Source organism: Oryzias melastigma, linkage group LG3 (genome assembly GCF_002922805.2).
Source record: "Oryzias melastigma strain HK-1 linkage group LG3, ASM292280v2, whole genome shotgun sequence".
Taxonomy (NCBI): Eukaryota; Metazoa; Chordata; class Actinopteri; order Beloniformes; family Adrianichthyidae; genus Oryzias; species Oryzias melastigma.
In genome coordinates, this window is record NC_050514.1 from 21334056 (window position 1) to 21350599 (window position 16544).

General features: G+C 38.2%; 2 protein-coding genes across 2 annotated transcripts in view; both read left to right on the forward strand.

Moving 5' to 3' along the window:
- The window catches only part of supv3l1 (SUV3-like helicase), a 6611-nt gene extending 4823 nt beyond the window's left edge, over positions 1-1788 (forward strand). Inside the window, exons 14-16 of the mRNA XM_024296192.2 lie at positions 319-495; positions 764-912; positions 997-1788. Coding sequence (XP_024151960.1) covers positions 319-495; positions 764-912; positions 997-1411 — 741 coding nt within the window. The 3' untranslated portion in view covers positions 1412-1788. The remainder of the gene's footprint in view (positions 1-318; positions 496-763; positions 913-996) is intronic.
- A 543-nt stretch (positions 1789-2331) lies between these two features.
- LOC112160408 (hexokinase HKDC1) lies at positions 2332-14814 on the forward strand. Its single transcript, XM_024294886.2, has 21 exons — positions 2332-2585; positions 3805-3967; positions 5340-5497; positions 5568-5690; positions 5774-5869; positions 6066-6165; positions 7045-7228; positions 7306-7461; positions 7540-7773; positions 7934-8075; positions 8142-8298; positions 8427-8566; positions 8663-8782; positions 8866-8961; positions 9340-9439; positions 10219-10316; positions 10436-10587; positions 10679-10834; positions 12123-12210; positions 13524-13669; positions 13778-14814. The coding sequence occupies exons 1-21, from the start codon at positions 2523-2525 to the stop codon at positions 13911-13913; spliced, it is 2808 nt and encodes a 935-aa protein (XP_024150654.1). The 5' UTR covers positions 2332-2522; the 3' UTR covers positions 13914-14814.
- Positions 14815-16544: the final 1730 nt, after the last annotated feature.

Below are 16544 nucleotides of genomic sequence, written 5' to 3' on the forward strand. Positions count from 1 at the left end.
TGATTTAAATAAAGAAATACTCAAGAATAAAGTTTTCATCTTATATTATATTATATATATATAATTTAATGCAAAAAAAGGTACAATAACATGCTAAAAACACCAAAACATGATTTTTTTCATTGGAGTGGGTCTTAAAAAAATTCCAAAAAACTTTCAAACATTTAGTTTCAATGATATTTAAAAGCATGAGCTTACCTTTATTTTATGACACATGCCAAAAAAACAACAAATCTGTTTTACCGTGTGTTAGAAAGCCTTTCTCCTCAAAGTCACGTATCTATAATTCTTAAGTTGATGTACGTCTGTTCTCCTCAGGACATATTTGTCAGCCTCTCTCAAGTGGACGGTCTGTATTTTGTCTGCAACATTGATGACTTTAAGTTCCTGGCTGACATGATTCAGCACATCCCACTGAACCTGAGGTCACGCTACGTCTTCTGCACCGCTCCCATCAACAAAAAGCAGTCCTTTGTGTGCACCTCTTTCCTGAAGGTAAAGCCGTCCAGCCGTACGCCAGTTAAGATAGAAGCTAAGAGATCCGGAGAAATGTCAGGAAGCAAAGGGCTTTGTCAGTGTTGTGAAATGGTGTGTAAAAGCAGTTTATTGCTGTTGAACGTTTGTATTTTATCATCCTCATGCTCTGAGTGACCTTTGGAGTCTGTATCAAATAGTAAAGGGACCAAAGTGCAAAAATGCTGAATCTGAAGACCAAACTACTGTATTCACTATTTAAAAGTTCACAGCTTTGTGTTTGTTCTAGTTTGCAAGGCAGTTCAGTCGAGATGAACCCCTGACCTTCAACTGGGTCTGCCGCCACATCAGCTGGCCTCTAGGCGCACCCAAGAACATCAAGGACCTGGTTCACCTGGAGGCCGTTCATGATGTGTTAGATCTGTACCTTTGGCTGAGGTAATGGCTTTGGGTCCATTTTTCTGTGTTTCCAGCTGTTCTTCTCTATTGCCGTCTTCATTAAATGGGCTTCTGTTTGTGCAGCTATCGCTTCATGGACATGTTTCCTGACACCGCCTCCATCCGAGAAATCCAGCGGGAACTAGATGACATCATCCAACAGGGCGTCCGAAATATCACCCGCCTCATCCGAGCCACAGACCCAAACCTAACCGACCCACTGCAGACTGAGAGCGCGCACGGCCAGGCTGGAAGTGAAGCCAGCAGTGGCTCGTTTTTGACGAGAGGCAGAGGCCAGAGAGGTTCGGGGGGCATGAGCCAAAGCTCGCTGGCTAGTCGCCTGGTGAGAGACGGGCTGCTGACCCCCGATCTGCTCAAGCAGCTGCAGAGGGAGTGGTCAAAGGAGCACAGGAGGCAGGAAGACAACCATCCGGGCACGCTCAGTGCAGACCAACACGAAAACAGCAGCAAAGGAAAGAGGAAAAAGAAGAAGAAATGAAGTTAGTCGATGCAATCGATTTGTTCTGATCTGAACAGCAAAACCACACTGTGGACCCGACAGCACCACTCAGTTCTGGTCTCAATTGTAGGACAGCAGGCTGGGATGTTTGACATTTTGCATTATTTAACACCTGAAATATCTAAAATACACTTTGACTAGACAGCATATGCAGGACCAGAGGATTTTTTATGTCATGTTGGCGTGTCATTCTCTTCTAGAAGTTCTTCAGATGTTCTGGGGTGATCTGTAATATTCTGCTCAACCTGTTTTGGATTCTAAGATGGATCAACACTGTTGTTCTACTGTGGCAGATGTCCAGTTCTTACACAGTAACACGTATTCTCCTGCTAAGACATAAACACATAAATGCTTGACAGGTTTGTTTTCTTCAGTTCTGACTGGACTTTCTTACAGAACATGAGATCAGAGAACAACCATGAACTCTGTGAATGACGCAATGGCTTTTTTATTCAAAAAAACATAAATAAATATTTAAAAAAAACAAGACTTACTATTTTATTTTAATGCACTCTAGATCTTAAATAAGAAAATAATAAAAGAAAAATTGCATAAATGAGGAGAATGAGATTTTAGAGACAATGAAGTTCAAAGAGAAACAAATATATTTACATTTTGTGCGTCTATAAGTTTAAATCATTACAACCTTTACAATTTTAACAATAGCTGAAAACCTAAAATTTCTCCTTATTATTATTTTTGGTGTGTTTCTTTCAGTATGAGATTAAACTGATCATACTTATTTCCTAATAAACTTTGTAAAAGTGTTCAGTTTGGTTGTTTAGGGTTTCCTGACAAACTTAATTAAGTCCACTGATGAATTCACTGATAGGACTGGGGTAAAGTCATCCTGAGAGGTGAAGATGGTGGAAAAGGGTTTGGCTTGTTAATGATTGAGCTGTCACTGAGGGCGATCAGAGCTTCATGGACTCGGTGATACAGTGAAAGATCAAATAGACGGCAATAGAAGGGAGGGTAGAAAAAGATTAGTTTTATTCATTCAACTAGTCAGAGCGGACAGGAGCAGACGCTCTAGAACAAACAGTTTACAAATCATAGGTTTTCATGGTGGTTTGTTTGGTGCGTCAAGATGTTGGCCGTTCATCTGGTTTCATTTTACTTCTCCAAACTCCAAGAGGATCCCACAAAAAAGGTCAGTACAAAGTATTTTACACATTCGTTTTGTAGATTTACTCTTATTTTTAAATGTGAGGCTTATTCACCTGAATTGTGTTTAAGAATTTCATAATGTTGAATTTTAGAGTAAGTTTTATAAAAATATATTTATTTTATATTTTATTTTCTGATTCACATTAGATTTCTCAGACCTGAATCCCTTTAATAATGTGATAAAACAGCAGCCTGCTCTGTAATGGATCTGGTGTAATCATTACTCCATCACCTTTTGTCTTATGCTGAGCAATTATTAACATGGCTTCTCTGTGACCAGATTACATTTACATTTTTTGAGTGTTAAACAAACGGTCGCAAGCAAAATCAAAAACGGATAAAGCATTAAATCTTAGCTAAATCCAAAAAATTACAACTAGTGCTGAAGTCTGGGGACCCAAAAATTTCCCAAGGGGCCTCCAACAAACTTTTATGATACACATTGCAACACATGAACACACCACAGTGACATAACATTACAAAACTACTAACTTTTTAAAGGTTTTAGCATTTTTCAAAATAAAAAAACAACAGAAAACAAATAAAAACAGATAAAAAAATAATTGTGTTTAAAGCTTGTAAAAAGCAATAAAATGTCAAAACCAGTGCAAAAAAAAAAAACATAAAATAATGAAATAAATACAGAAATGCCAAGAAATTTGGACAAAAATACAAAGGGTTATTATCACTAAGTGTTTCGTGGTCATCCAGAAGTCCTTTGACAAGATAGGCTGGACCTCCGAATGTACATTTATTTATTTGAGTCTTAAAAAATTAAAATTTGATTAAAATTTGATGTATTCATTAACCCATTGATGCTTGAATTTATTTCCAGCAATAAAAAAAAATTATATTTCTGCTTTGGAGTAGATGCTAAGTTAAGGTAATTTTGTAGCCGAAGTGGTTTGATGAATATCTGCATCAACATACATCAAGGGATTAATAAATCAATATTAGAGGAGTTTGGGAAGCGTCAGTCTTGTGTCACATTCATGTTAAGCCCATTTAATCAATGTACTGTGCCCTCTTATTATTTCCTTCATGATTAATAACAATAAAGAAGTTCATTTTTTAAACAGTTTGCCTTATCAGACTATAAATAATAGAGATTTTCCGCATTTAATGAACCTGGTAAGGTTTTTTTCTTATGCTCTTTGGAATCCAAGGTCACTGAACATGTGTGTGTGCACGTCTGTGTGCAGGTTGACAGATTCCTACATGCAATGCGTCTTAATGACGACCAGATCTGTGAAATCTCAGCACGATTCCTGGCTGAAATGAAGAAAGGACTTTCAGTAGAAAGTAACGCAGCTGCAGCTGTGAAGATGCTGCCGACACACGTCCGCTCCACTCCTGATGGATCAGGTAGATCGACAAATTCTCACGACATACAATTTAGATGCTAAACACCATTCATGTCTATGTGTAGAGGTTAGGGAACTTTTTTATTCAGATTTATTCTGGTTTTCATCCATTTCTTTAAGTAAAATGACGAGTAAAGGAAAATTTAGGTAGATTTTGTTATTACAAAAACAGTGATTGAAAATCTTTTTTGATCAGTTTCTTAGTTATTTCAGAGGAAACCTTCACATAAAGTCTTTTTCCTGACGTCATATAAAGACTGTTTTGCCACCAGGGTCCCATTTTCATCTGTTTTCCCAATGATATTCAAATAAAAACACAACAGAAGCTTGTAGTTCTTATCATGTGCTCAGGAATCAGAGATGAATGAATTAATAATCAAAATGAGAAATGAGCCCCTAATTTTGTGAACTACAATGAGCTGAACGGTTTTCAGGAAGTAGATGGTCCAAAAACTGTGTCCACTCAAAGATCAGGACCTTACTCTTAGAGGCAAACCAAATGGTTTGATCAAAATTAAGCAAAATTGTTTGATTTTCATGGTCATCTTGATGTTATGTAGTGAAAAAAGGGACAAAACTGGGAAAAAAGATGAACTATGTCTTAGCTGTGAAGCATGGGGGTGGAATGATCAGGTTCTGGGAATACTGTGAGAAATTGAAACTTTTTTGGGGAAACAAGTCATCTGTCAAAGAAATATTAAAATTTCCAAAAAGTCTCTTAACATAAAGTGAAGACGAAGCTATCAACCCACTAAGCTAAGTCTTTCCTAAGTTTCCAGGGTAGCTCTAAAACAGAGGTCTCAATCTGGCGGCCCGCGGGCCACTTGTGGGCCCCAAGTCGATATTTTGTGCCCCACTCATTAATATGAGAGTTGAATGTCTACTAAGCAATATCTTCTGTATGTCCACTCTTCTTTGACGATAACTTTGTATTTGCTTTGTGATGTTTCAGCTTTGTACTTAAAAATCTGGATGTGGTCGTCAGAAAAGTCTTTAACAACAGATGCTAACGTCGTTAGCTACTGTCGTTTCACAGGACATGCAGAAAATATTGCTTAGTATAACAAAGACATGAACAAATGTTCAATAAACTTGTTCAGTAGACATAGATAATGGACCAAAGATATAAACAGTGGATGCAAAAACACATTTTTGGCACAAATGGAACCCCATACACCCCAGCCTCAGCCAGTCTCTGCCTTCAGGAGCTTGAGAAACCTTCTCTAAAAGATTTAAATACATATTATTTTCACATAAAAGTATATTTTTTCTAAACTTTGTTGTTTGATGGTAAAACATGTTTTTATTCTAAGCTGTTTGATATCTCACTGCATGTTACAAATTAAAAACTGTTGTTTTTTTCACGTCATCAGAGAAAGGACAGTTTCTGGCTCTTGATCTTGGAGGCTCCAAATTTAAGGTTCTTCAGGTCAAAGTGAGAGAAGGCGTGGGAATCAGGAAGGGAGAGGTGGAGATGGAGGAGAAGATCTATCCCATGCCAACCGAGCTGCGTAGTGGAACAGGAGCTGAGGTATGAGATGCATGAATGTGTCCCAAATAAGGTGATTTCTCCTTCATGAATCCTGATTCTATTGTTGCAGTTGTTTGACCACGTGTCCGAGTGCCTAAAAGAGTTCCTGCAGGAAAAGAAAATAGATACAGAAAAGAAACACCCCCTGGCCTTCACCTTCTCTTTCCCCTGCGAGCAGCCCAGTTTGGATCAGGTATAGGATCTCGTCTGCGTAGATGAGCTTTTCATTCCTGAAACTGCACTGTTTCTCTGGAACGCTCCGTTTCCTCTCTGCAGGGTTTCTTGTTGAGTTGGTGCAAGAACTACAGAGTCCGAGGTCTTCAGGGAAAAGACGTGGTCCGGGTCCTCAGAGATGCTATCTGCAGAACTGGGGTAAGGCCATCATTATGTCTCACTGCTGCAGAGATAGGACCGTTTATTTATCTAAGACTTCCTCCAGGGGGAAACTTTCAAAGCTGCCACACTGATTGTGGTTTTTTTTTTCTACGTTTGAACTGATCTTTTGGATAAAAGGGATTTGTTTAGTTGTATTTGTCACATAATGCTGACTCGTTGCGTCGCTCTACAGGGGATGGACATGGAGCTGTTGGCCATGGTAAATGACACTGTAGCAACCATGATGACCTGTGGTTTTGATGACCCATACTGTGAGGTGGGACTCATCATTGGTGAGTAAATCTGCATTTTCCTGCATATTTTCCTTTGTCGTTTGCTTTTATAGATAAATGCAGGTAAACCATGTTAAGACGGTTTGGTCATGATCAGAGAAAGGACAGTGATCATGGAGGTAAAGGGTACTCAGGTTGGAGCTGGCTCTAGCATCTATTAGATGAAGATCAAAGTGGAGGTTGAATGAGGAAGATGTGGTGGATGAGGTCAGATGGAGCCATATAATTTACCATGGCGACCCCTAGAGCAGGGGTCTGTAACCTGCAGCTCCAGAGCCACATGTGGCTCTTTTAACCCTCTATTGTGGCTCTCTAGACAAAGAAAAATACTAAAAGTGTATACATTTTAAAAAGTAACCCACAGACACAGGAAAAAGTAAAGTGGGGAAAACGTAAATTAACAGTCGAAGGACAGTGCTGATCACAAACTACAACATGTTGACACATTTTCCTGTCCTGTAGCACAGAACATCAATGAGCACAACCAGAATTAAGGGGCACCAGATTAGAAAAGATCATTTTCTATTTTTAAAAATAACCAAAGAATTTTAAGTTTTCAAAAATATGGCAGCTAATCACTTGATTAGCTCGGGTTTCATTTTGGTTGGTTAGATTTACGTTTCTGGCTGAGATCCAACAACAGTAAAATTAACTTTTTTTATTTATTCACTGCTGACATTGCACTTACTACTACTATATTTGCTGCAACGACATTATAATATGTGCCAGGGTGTATTTTATTTTGAAAGGAACTCATGTGAACTTCTGTCAAAAGTAAAAAAAAAGACAATTTCTTTTAAGCAGCTTATTTATTAAAATATATTGTTGAGATACATGAATTATTCAGCATCTGAGTTATTTTTATATGTGTGTGCTCAGGTACAGGCACAAATGCTTGCTACATGGAGGACATGCGTCATGTGGACCTGGTCGAGGGGGACGAGGGCAGGATGTGCATTAACACGGAGTGGGCGGGTTTTGGAGATGACGGCGCCCTCAATGACTTTATAACAGAGTTTGACAGAGAAGTGGACGCAGTGTCCTCCAACCCTGGAAAACAAATGTAAGGACGGACAGATGTATCACATGCAGTGATGCTGTCAATGCACATCTTAATCTGTCCATGGTTGGTTTCTTCAGATTTGAGAAGATGGTGAGTGGGTTGTATCTGGGTGAGCTGGTGAGGCTGGTCGTGTTGAAGATGGCAAAGCGAGGAAAGCTGTTTGACGGACATGTGTCAGATGCCCTGAGGACCAAAGGGAAGATAACCACAGCTGACGTGGCAGCAATGGAGGAGTAAGTTCTCCTGTTTTTGGTTTAGAAACGTTCATAATGAAAGAAAAAAACATTTATTTTGATGTTGCTCTTTTTTAGGTACAGAAATGGTCTGAAAAACACCAAAGACGTTTTGATGAATCTTGGTTTGAGCCCGTCCCATGACGACTGCATTGCCGTACAGCATGTCAGCACCATAGTGTCCTTCAGGTCCTCTAATCTGGTGGCCGCAGGGCTGTCAGCCATCCTAACGCGAATCAAGCAAAACCGAAACCAGAGGGTCTTGAGGGTCACTGTGGGTGTGGATGGAACTGTGTACAAAACGCACCCTCAGTGAGTTATCATGAAACACTCACATCCTCATGATACGCAAAAAGACTCATTATAGAGGCTTGAAGCTGTAAAAATCTTAAAGATGTTACATGGAGAGTTTGATCAGTTAAACTGACTTGTGACCACAATGGTAGTGAGGTTTTTGTCCATTCTTTGTCAGGTATCCTAAACGTCTCCACAAAGTGGTGCGGCGGCTGCTTCCTGAGTGCCATGTCAAGTTTGTGCTCTCAGACAGCGGCAGCAGCAAAGGCGCTGCTCTGGTGTCGGCAGTCGCCCAGCGTCTGACCTCGCAGAGTCGAAAGGTGATCATGATGTTTGTGTGACCTCGTTTCCATCACGTCTGAAACTAACTTTCTCTGTCCGCCCAGGTGGAGGAGACTCTGTCGAATTTCAAACTTGGTAAAGAGCAGTTGCAACTGGTCAAGGACAGGATGAGGGCGGGACTGGAGGCGGGCCTAAGGAGTCAGGGTCCCTTCACCATCAAGATGCTGCCTTCTTTTATATTCCACAAACCAGATGGAACAGGTCGGAAACTGAAACCAATTACACACCAACACATATAAAACACTTCCTGACTCCAATCAGTCTGAGAAAGCTGCTCGTTTACAACCAAGATATGCAATCCCATTAAAAGCTTATTTTGTTTTTTGTAGAGCATGGAAAATACCTTGCTTTGGATCTGGGAGGAACAAACTTTAGAGCTTTGCTTGTGAGATTTAAAAGACAAAAATCCAGAATTTACCACAAAATCTACACCATTCCACTGGAAATAATGCAGGGAACTGGGGAGGAGGTGAGAAACACAAAATCCGGACATATTTAAGCAGAACTGGGTAATAAAGATGACATTTTTTTTGTTCTTAATGATGCCTTCCCTACCTGTCAACAGTTATTTGACCACCTCGCAGAATGTGTTTGTGACTTCTTGGACTACATGGGGGTGAAGAACGCTCGTCTTCCTACAGGTTTCACCTTCTCTTTTCCCTGCGAGCAGACCGCCATTGATACAGTATGTGTGCTATGTGAGATCAGATAGTAATCAGTTCATCTTGTTGAAAAAAGTAAAAACATTCCTCATGTTGCTTGCTTCAGGGTAAATTGGTGACCTGGACCAAAGGCTTTAACGCCACGGACTGTGAAGGACATGATGTTGTGGGCTTGCTGCGCGAGGCAATCAGGAGACGCAACGTGAGTCAGAATACAACAGATGTTCACAGTTTTGGCGAAGGTCAGCATTCAAAAAATCAATTTAGTGAAATTCAATCACTTCGAAAATAATTCAACTATTTTCTTTATCCATCAGGTAAAAATGTATTTTTTCTTTACTTTTAATTCATGAAATGATGATTTTATTCATGACAGTTGAAAAATTGTTTTTAGAGTGGACATTTAACAAATGAATTATATTTCATCAAGTTGTGGTAAACCTGAATTTCAATTTCCAATTATGAGTGATTAAATGGAAACCAATAGATTTATGTTACACCTTAATTGTGACTTTCTTTTTCTGGAACTCATCATGCTGCAGTAATTTGAACACAAAGACAAGTGTTTGTGTTTGTGCAGGAGTTTGATCTGGACATTGTAGCTCTGATTAATGACACTGTTGGAACCATGATGAGCTGCGCCTATGAGGACCCACACTGTGAAATCGGACTGATTGCTGGTATGTGACCTGACTGGCTGGACACATCGGGGTGGTTGCTACGGTGGCCCTGAGGCACAAATCATAAGAGATTACAACAATTACTAAAAAAGCAAAACAAATAATGAAAAAAAAAAACACAATTCTAAAATGAATTAATTGAAAAGGAAGAAGAAACGTTTAGAAAACAAAGTACAGTAATTCTCAGAAATCAAAATGAAATGTTAAAAAACTAAAAACAATAAGAAACTAGAGAAGATGCTCTGGGACATTACTGATTGAACGATGATGTTTGTCCAGCATTTCAGCCAAAAGCTATTTGGGATGAAGCAATACTGGATATGCTCCATAATTATTGTAAAAACTTTTATTAGTACTTGAAATAAACTCAAATGACAAAAATCAAACTTCATTATTCAATCAGTGATGTCCTATAGTTCCTACTTTCATCTACTTTATTCTGTTTGATTTAAAAAAAATCATTTTGATTTCTGGAAAATATTTTTTGTTTTCTGAAACATTTAATCTCTGTTTTGATTCATTATTTTGTGTTTTGGTTTCTGGAATTTTGTTTTGATTTCTAAAAATTATTTAGGATTTTTCATCGTTTGTTTTCCTTTTTTTATTGTCGTTGGGATCTTTGGTATGTTTTTGTGTTGTGTGATTTGTTGGTGTGATTTGTATTTCAGAGCTACTATCGGTTTAAGTATTAAATCCCTACTTTCAGTTCTAGAAAAGTTTATTAGTGTATTAAACAGTTGTTTTGTTGTGTTGACAGCAGTTATTTTTGTGCATGACAGGAACAGGAACAAATCTTTGCTACATGGAGGAACTGAAGAACATTGAGAAGCTGCATCATAAGAGCAACACAGCAGACAGAGACAAGAACACACTTGAAGTACAGTAGAACTGACCCTCCAACGAGGAACATTCCAGTCAATAAGATGTAAACTACGTATTTAACACTCTGATTGTTCTTTTGTTTGTTTGTTTTTGTTTTTTTTTTGCTTTAAGTAGAATGGCGAAGAAACTGAAGGGGAGACCAGAAGATCCAAAATGTGCATCAACACAGAGTGGGGGGGTCTGGGAGATGATGGCTCTCTAGAGAACATCATCACAGCTTTTGACACAGAGGTGGACCAGAACTCGGTGAACCCAGGAAAACAAAGGTCAGAAACAGTCTCGGCCTCTCCCGTCATACACAATAATTTTTTCTACAGTCACCAGTGTCACTATCACACTCAACTCGCTTGTGTTTAGGTTTGAAAAGCTGACCAGTGGAATGTATTTGGGAGAAATCGTCCGACAGGTGCTACTGGATCTAACCAGAGGAGGTCTTTTGTTCAGAGGACACATCTCAGAGAGTTTGAAGAAGCCTGGAATATTTGAAACTCGATATCTGTCACAGATAGAGAGGTAAAGTGAGACATTTAGATAGAATGAGTCATTCTGTGGTTTTTCTGAGCTCCTGTAGTGAGGTGTAGGGCTAAATAACTGTTAAATGTCAAGTGGTTAAATACACAATAAGGTCATAGACAGGGATGGGCAGTAAACTGTGATGGTTAGGAAAGGAAATTCATCAGATAGACCACATTAGTATGCTGCCCAACTCAAATGTAGAGTTTTAATCTGCAATATATCAAATCCATAAAATCTACAGGAAACTTCTGTACAGAATTAACTATTTTATTGTTAGTATTGGAAGAATAAAACACAAATGAAGCATTTATTGAACCACTGAGCTACAAGTTGGCTTTATAAACCTGTGTTGCAGTTCTGAAGTGAACCCACTTTAAAAGTGTAAAAATACGATATAACCCTTTAGTTAGGAATAGTTAAGTTCAAATTAAGATTAACAAAAAATGCATCCTTAAAAATGCATTTGTAAAAGCATGGCGAGGTCAAATTAAAGTCCCACTCCAATCATCTTTTGATCTATTTTCAAAGTGTCTTTTAATTAGGATCATGCTGTTCATAGCCAAAACCCTGTCCTTTTCTAGGACATAGTTTCTGCAGAGCAGCAGAACTTAGAACTTTGCCTCTGAGTTGTGGGTAGGACCAGTGATCCAGTGGATTTCTACTTTAGATCATCTTCCTCCATCTAAGCCTGTCTTGTGCATCCTCTACTCTAACACCGGCTATCTTCATGTCTCCTTTAACTGCATCCATGAACCTCCTCTTTGGTTTTCCTCTAGAACTCTTGCCTGGCAGCTCTAGACTCAGCATCCTTCTGCCAATGGATTCACTGTCTCTCCTCTGGACATGTCTGAACTATCTCAGTCTAACGTGTGCTGTCCCTCTGATGGACTCATTCCTGATCCTATCCATCCTGGTCACTCCCAAAGAGAACCTTAACATCTTCATCTCTACTTCCTCCAGCTCTGTTTCTTGTCTTTTCCTCACTGTCTCTAGACAGAAAAACATGGCTGCTCTCATCACAGTTTTGTGCACCTTTTCTTTCATTTCTTCTATCACACCTGACCCCTCCACCCATTCCCACCTGCTGCACTCACTTCCACTCTCTCCATACCTCTGAACTGTTAAATTAAAATAATAATAATAATAATTAGCTAAAATCCCCTCCTGATTGTACTTAGGGGGGTTAAAAACACATCTGAAAATGCTGTGATGTTTGGCACAATAGTTTTTTTTTAAGTCTGTCTTTTTCAGCACTTCCTCACTAGTGTCCGTTGTCTCCCTCTAGTGACCACTTAGCGTTACTGCAGGTCAGGTGTATTCTTCAGAAGTTGGGGCTCGACAGCACCTGTCATGACAGCATCATCGTCAAGCAGGTAGGACGAAAATATCTAACCTTAATATTTAAGGTTATTTCATTGCTTCTGTTCTTGATCAATGCTTAACATTTTACTGCAAGACGTACACATGTATGAAATGAATAAACGCAATATAAAAACGAATTTGATTCTGTTGTGTTTTACAAATTAAATTTTGACCATATCTATAATGGTTGTACTTATTGGGACTTTAAAGGTAAATATTTTGGATGGATATTTTTTTATTTTATTTTATTTTTTTTAAGGGAGAGTTTTATCCAATCACACAAAACGAGTGCATGCATGTAAAATGAGGTTTTTAACTTTACAATGTGCAGTGATAATTTGCACAGACGTCGTTAGGATTTTATTATTTTATGGTGAGTATTGGACCAAAGGAACACAGATGATAAATGCAAAAATGTTCTGGAATTTTGCATGGAGAAACTTTTGCTGATGCGTGACTGGCTGTGCTATTTTCTGAAATTATGATTTGACCATTTGGATACAAGAAAGAACTTTATCATTTGCTGTGGCCTCACCTCTGCTGAAATCCTGATAGACTTTTTATTCCTAGTTTGCAGTTTGCAAAATAGACAGATTTGGCCTTTTATTATCAGAACCTTGATGTAATGGTTCTTACAGCTTAAGCTGTATTTGGTCTGATATGTTTGTCAGGGATTTTTAGTCTTATTAGGTTAATATTTAGTAAAATATCAATATGTTTTTTTTTCATTTAGCTATATTCCAATTTTAGCATTTTATTTTTTGATTTTCACAACTTATCATGACATGATTTACTTCAGAGTGATCTTTCTTTTCAAAGCTTCACTGCCTAGTTTTACTTTGTTTATTCTAAAGGTCCACTTCCATTCAAATGGTCTGATTAATTCCAGAGTCTTAATAAGTGACCAACAGGTTACATTTAAAAGTTTTCTGTGTGAATGTTGTATTAAACATGAATTTGGATGACTGTGGAGAGAAACAGTGTTGTGTAAATGAATCACAGGAAGGAATCAACCAAAACAAGATGGAGTAAAGCCCAACAATCTGATGTGACCAGTGAAAGAGGACAGAAAAACATGCAAAGACAGAAACATCAGAACATGTATAAATGGATAAAAAAAATAATAAATTCCATGTCTCAATGGAAATTACAGATTTTATTTTTTCCTCACTTTCCAAAAAAAAAAAAACCTTTTGCAACTTCATCTCGACGTTGAGCAACTTTTATGAACCACCAAGTGGAGAAATGTTTAAAGACGATTGATTGTGGTGAGAGCAGACTGGTAGCTGTTGCAATACTGATAAAGGTTTTTGTTGTTGAACAGGTCTGTGGAGCAGTGTCGCGCCGTGCAGCCCAGCTGTGCGGGGCTGGAATGGCAGCTGTGGTTGATAAGATCAGAGAGAACCGAGGACTGGACCATCTAAACACCACCGTGGGGGTGGATGGGGCGCTCTACAAACTTCATCCTCAGTAAATTACTTTTTAGTACTAATTATTCCATGAATCTGTCCAGTTTTATCAAATATGTCTTAATTGAGATTTCTTTCAATACAATGTTTTGTGTGGTGCTCTTCCTAGTTTCTCTCACATCCTCCAAGACACTGTGAAGGATCTGGCTCCTCAATGTGATGTGACCTTCTTTCCATCAGAAGAAGGAAGCGGGAAAGGTGCTGCCCTCATCGCTGCTGTGGCTTGGCAGAACCAGGAGATGTGACTTGGTGTAACTTGAAAAGCTTGTTGCTTAAATCTGTTTTGAAGTAGCATCTTTCTGCACACGTCTGCTGTGTTTTTTTTTTTTTTTTTTTTTATCTCAGTGTGTCTTTTGTGTCACAAAATAAAAGATGGGAACTCTTTGAAAATGGATTGACTCTTAATAAATGTTTATTTTGAAATGGATACATGCATTTTATTCAATTACAAAAAAAAAAAAATAAGCCAGTCTGGAAAAAGAAAAAAATGGGGAAAGATTACATTTAAGCTTTACTTCCAAATGCAACAAAAGTCAATTATTTCAGTTTGCCTCCACAACCTGAAGAACTTTTCTTCATCACCGCAACCACTTTGGGTGTAACAGTGCAACCAGGTCACTGTGGTCCTCAAGTAGATGTCTTCTCAACAGTATCCCAGAAGCACCCCTCTGCTGATGCCCCCATACCCTTAATCTCATTCTATTTGAATTTAAAATGTAATATTAGTTTGTATTCTTTGCTTGTTTGTGGTAAATGCCAAAGCGAGGTGTACCGTTCTTTTAGAACAGGGGTGCCAAAATTTTCCAAAGGCCAGAATTGGTTTTTGAGGGCCAACCATTTGAGATTCTTTGAACTAATTCAATGACATTAAATGTAAATGAACTATTTATTGAACATTTTATTGCAATGTCTTACTTTAAATTTCTTCACAAATACGTTTTTAATAAAAGTGATTCTCAGTTTCTCTGTAAGCATGTCTCAGTTAGCATTTCTCAATTAGCATGTCTCAATTAGCATGTCTCGTTTTGTGGTGCCTCTGGATACTGAACTCTTCAAAAACAGCCACAGTTTCTTGTTAAGTTTGTTAGTCACCGTTGTTTTTTATTTCACTGAAAAAATATACCAAGGTCCTTGAAGCAGTGGTCCTTGCTGTGAACTTTCCTTTTTTTTTTTATTTCCAGTTGACATTTTAGAAATAAGCTAGAAAGTGTCACAGAAGGGTTACACAACAGTGTTGTCACGGGTTTACAAGAAGTTAAAATGTAATTTAATTAAAACTTCTCTTATTTTCTTTGTCGGCATTTAGAATACATGATTTTCACTTTCAAATTTAAATGTTTACTTAATGCCGAAGATTATTTTTGCTTTTTGGCCCGGTTATTTTCCATATCCCGAACCAAAGCTGTCTGCTTTCCAATCAAAGCTGTGGGAAAACACTCAGCACTCAAACAGCTGCGGTCACATGCTGGTATTGTCCGTCCGTGCACTGATTACTCTTCGTGCTGCTTGTTGAGTGTTTATGTTTAGCAAAGTGAAATCCAGCATTATATCCTGCTGTCTGCTCAAACATAAACAACATTGTACACTCTTCAGGGTTCTGATTTTTTCTATGTTGCAGTTTACCGACTTACTGTGGCTCATAAATACTCTTCAGATACTGATTCTCCGCCATAACATCAGTTATTTAGTTTATAGAATGATCTCTGTGTGTTAAAGGGAGTCAAAGTGATGATTTATTAGCTTTTTAAGAGACAGACAGCTTTGAAAATGATGTCAAAGAGCTAAAAATAGACATAAACAGCCAGTGTCATTGACAAAAGCTCCATAAAGCTGGTAATTCAAAGGTGTGTGCGTGTATTGTGTGTATATTTGTGTGTGTGCTGCAGGGGGGACCAGTCAGCAGTTTCTGCAGCGATAAAGGGCAAGAGGAGGACTGGAATGCAGCTGAATACAGCTCCAAACAATCTTAACAACAAATACTATGTTGAACTGTCATGGTGGATGCTTTACTTGTGATCAGAAGTCCTTCTGAATGTCTGGAAAAATCTTTGTGTGAGATTTTTATTTTAAAAAATGAGATTTTGTGTTATGTTTAAGGATCCAAATTACCATTGTAATGAAAAAAATGTTTGTGTTTACAGTCTGCATTTTAAATAAATGGTCATAATATTATGACTGTGACCTAAAGTTGTGTTGGACCAGATTTAGACCACTATTCAGCAAATTACAATTTATATTTGTGACAAATTGGATCAAATATAGACTATATAAATAGTGCTGACAGCAGTTTAAAAAAATCATAGTTATAATCTGTGATTTTATATTCTGCTAATTATAAATAGCAAAATACCAAAAACAAAAGTTTATGACAGATGACATGCAGTCTAGAATAGGGCTTTTTCTGACATACGCCTACTAGAGCAAAGCCCCACACACACTCAAACACACACACAGTAATCCAATACTGTCCTGACCTAGTATTTTTGCAGCTGAAGCTCACATGCAGTGACTCTGCAGTTTTGCAGCACAGAATGAAGCACAGCTCTGATCCGTCCTCATCTCTAGATTGCCTCTGCAAGGGCTGAATTGTAATCTTGATCTATTCTGAAATTTATATTTTTCCTTTTTTTCACAATCAAAATGAAAATTATTTTTACATGTTAGATGGTTTCTCTGATGGAATTGTCAATGACTTAAGGTGCAAAAATCCTTTTGTGCATTTTCTTTTGTTTGGGCTGAAGACTGTCAGTGTTTGTGTGTCTGTGTGGGGTGGACGTCTTTGTCTTTTTTTTAACCAACAAAAAGAGCTTTGACACACTCACTGTTTCTCACACACAAGCAAACACCAACTGAAAAGGCTTTCTGCATATGGAGAG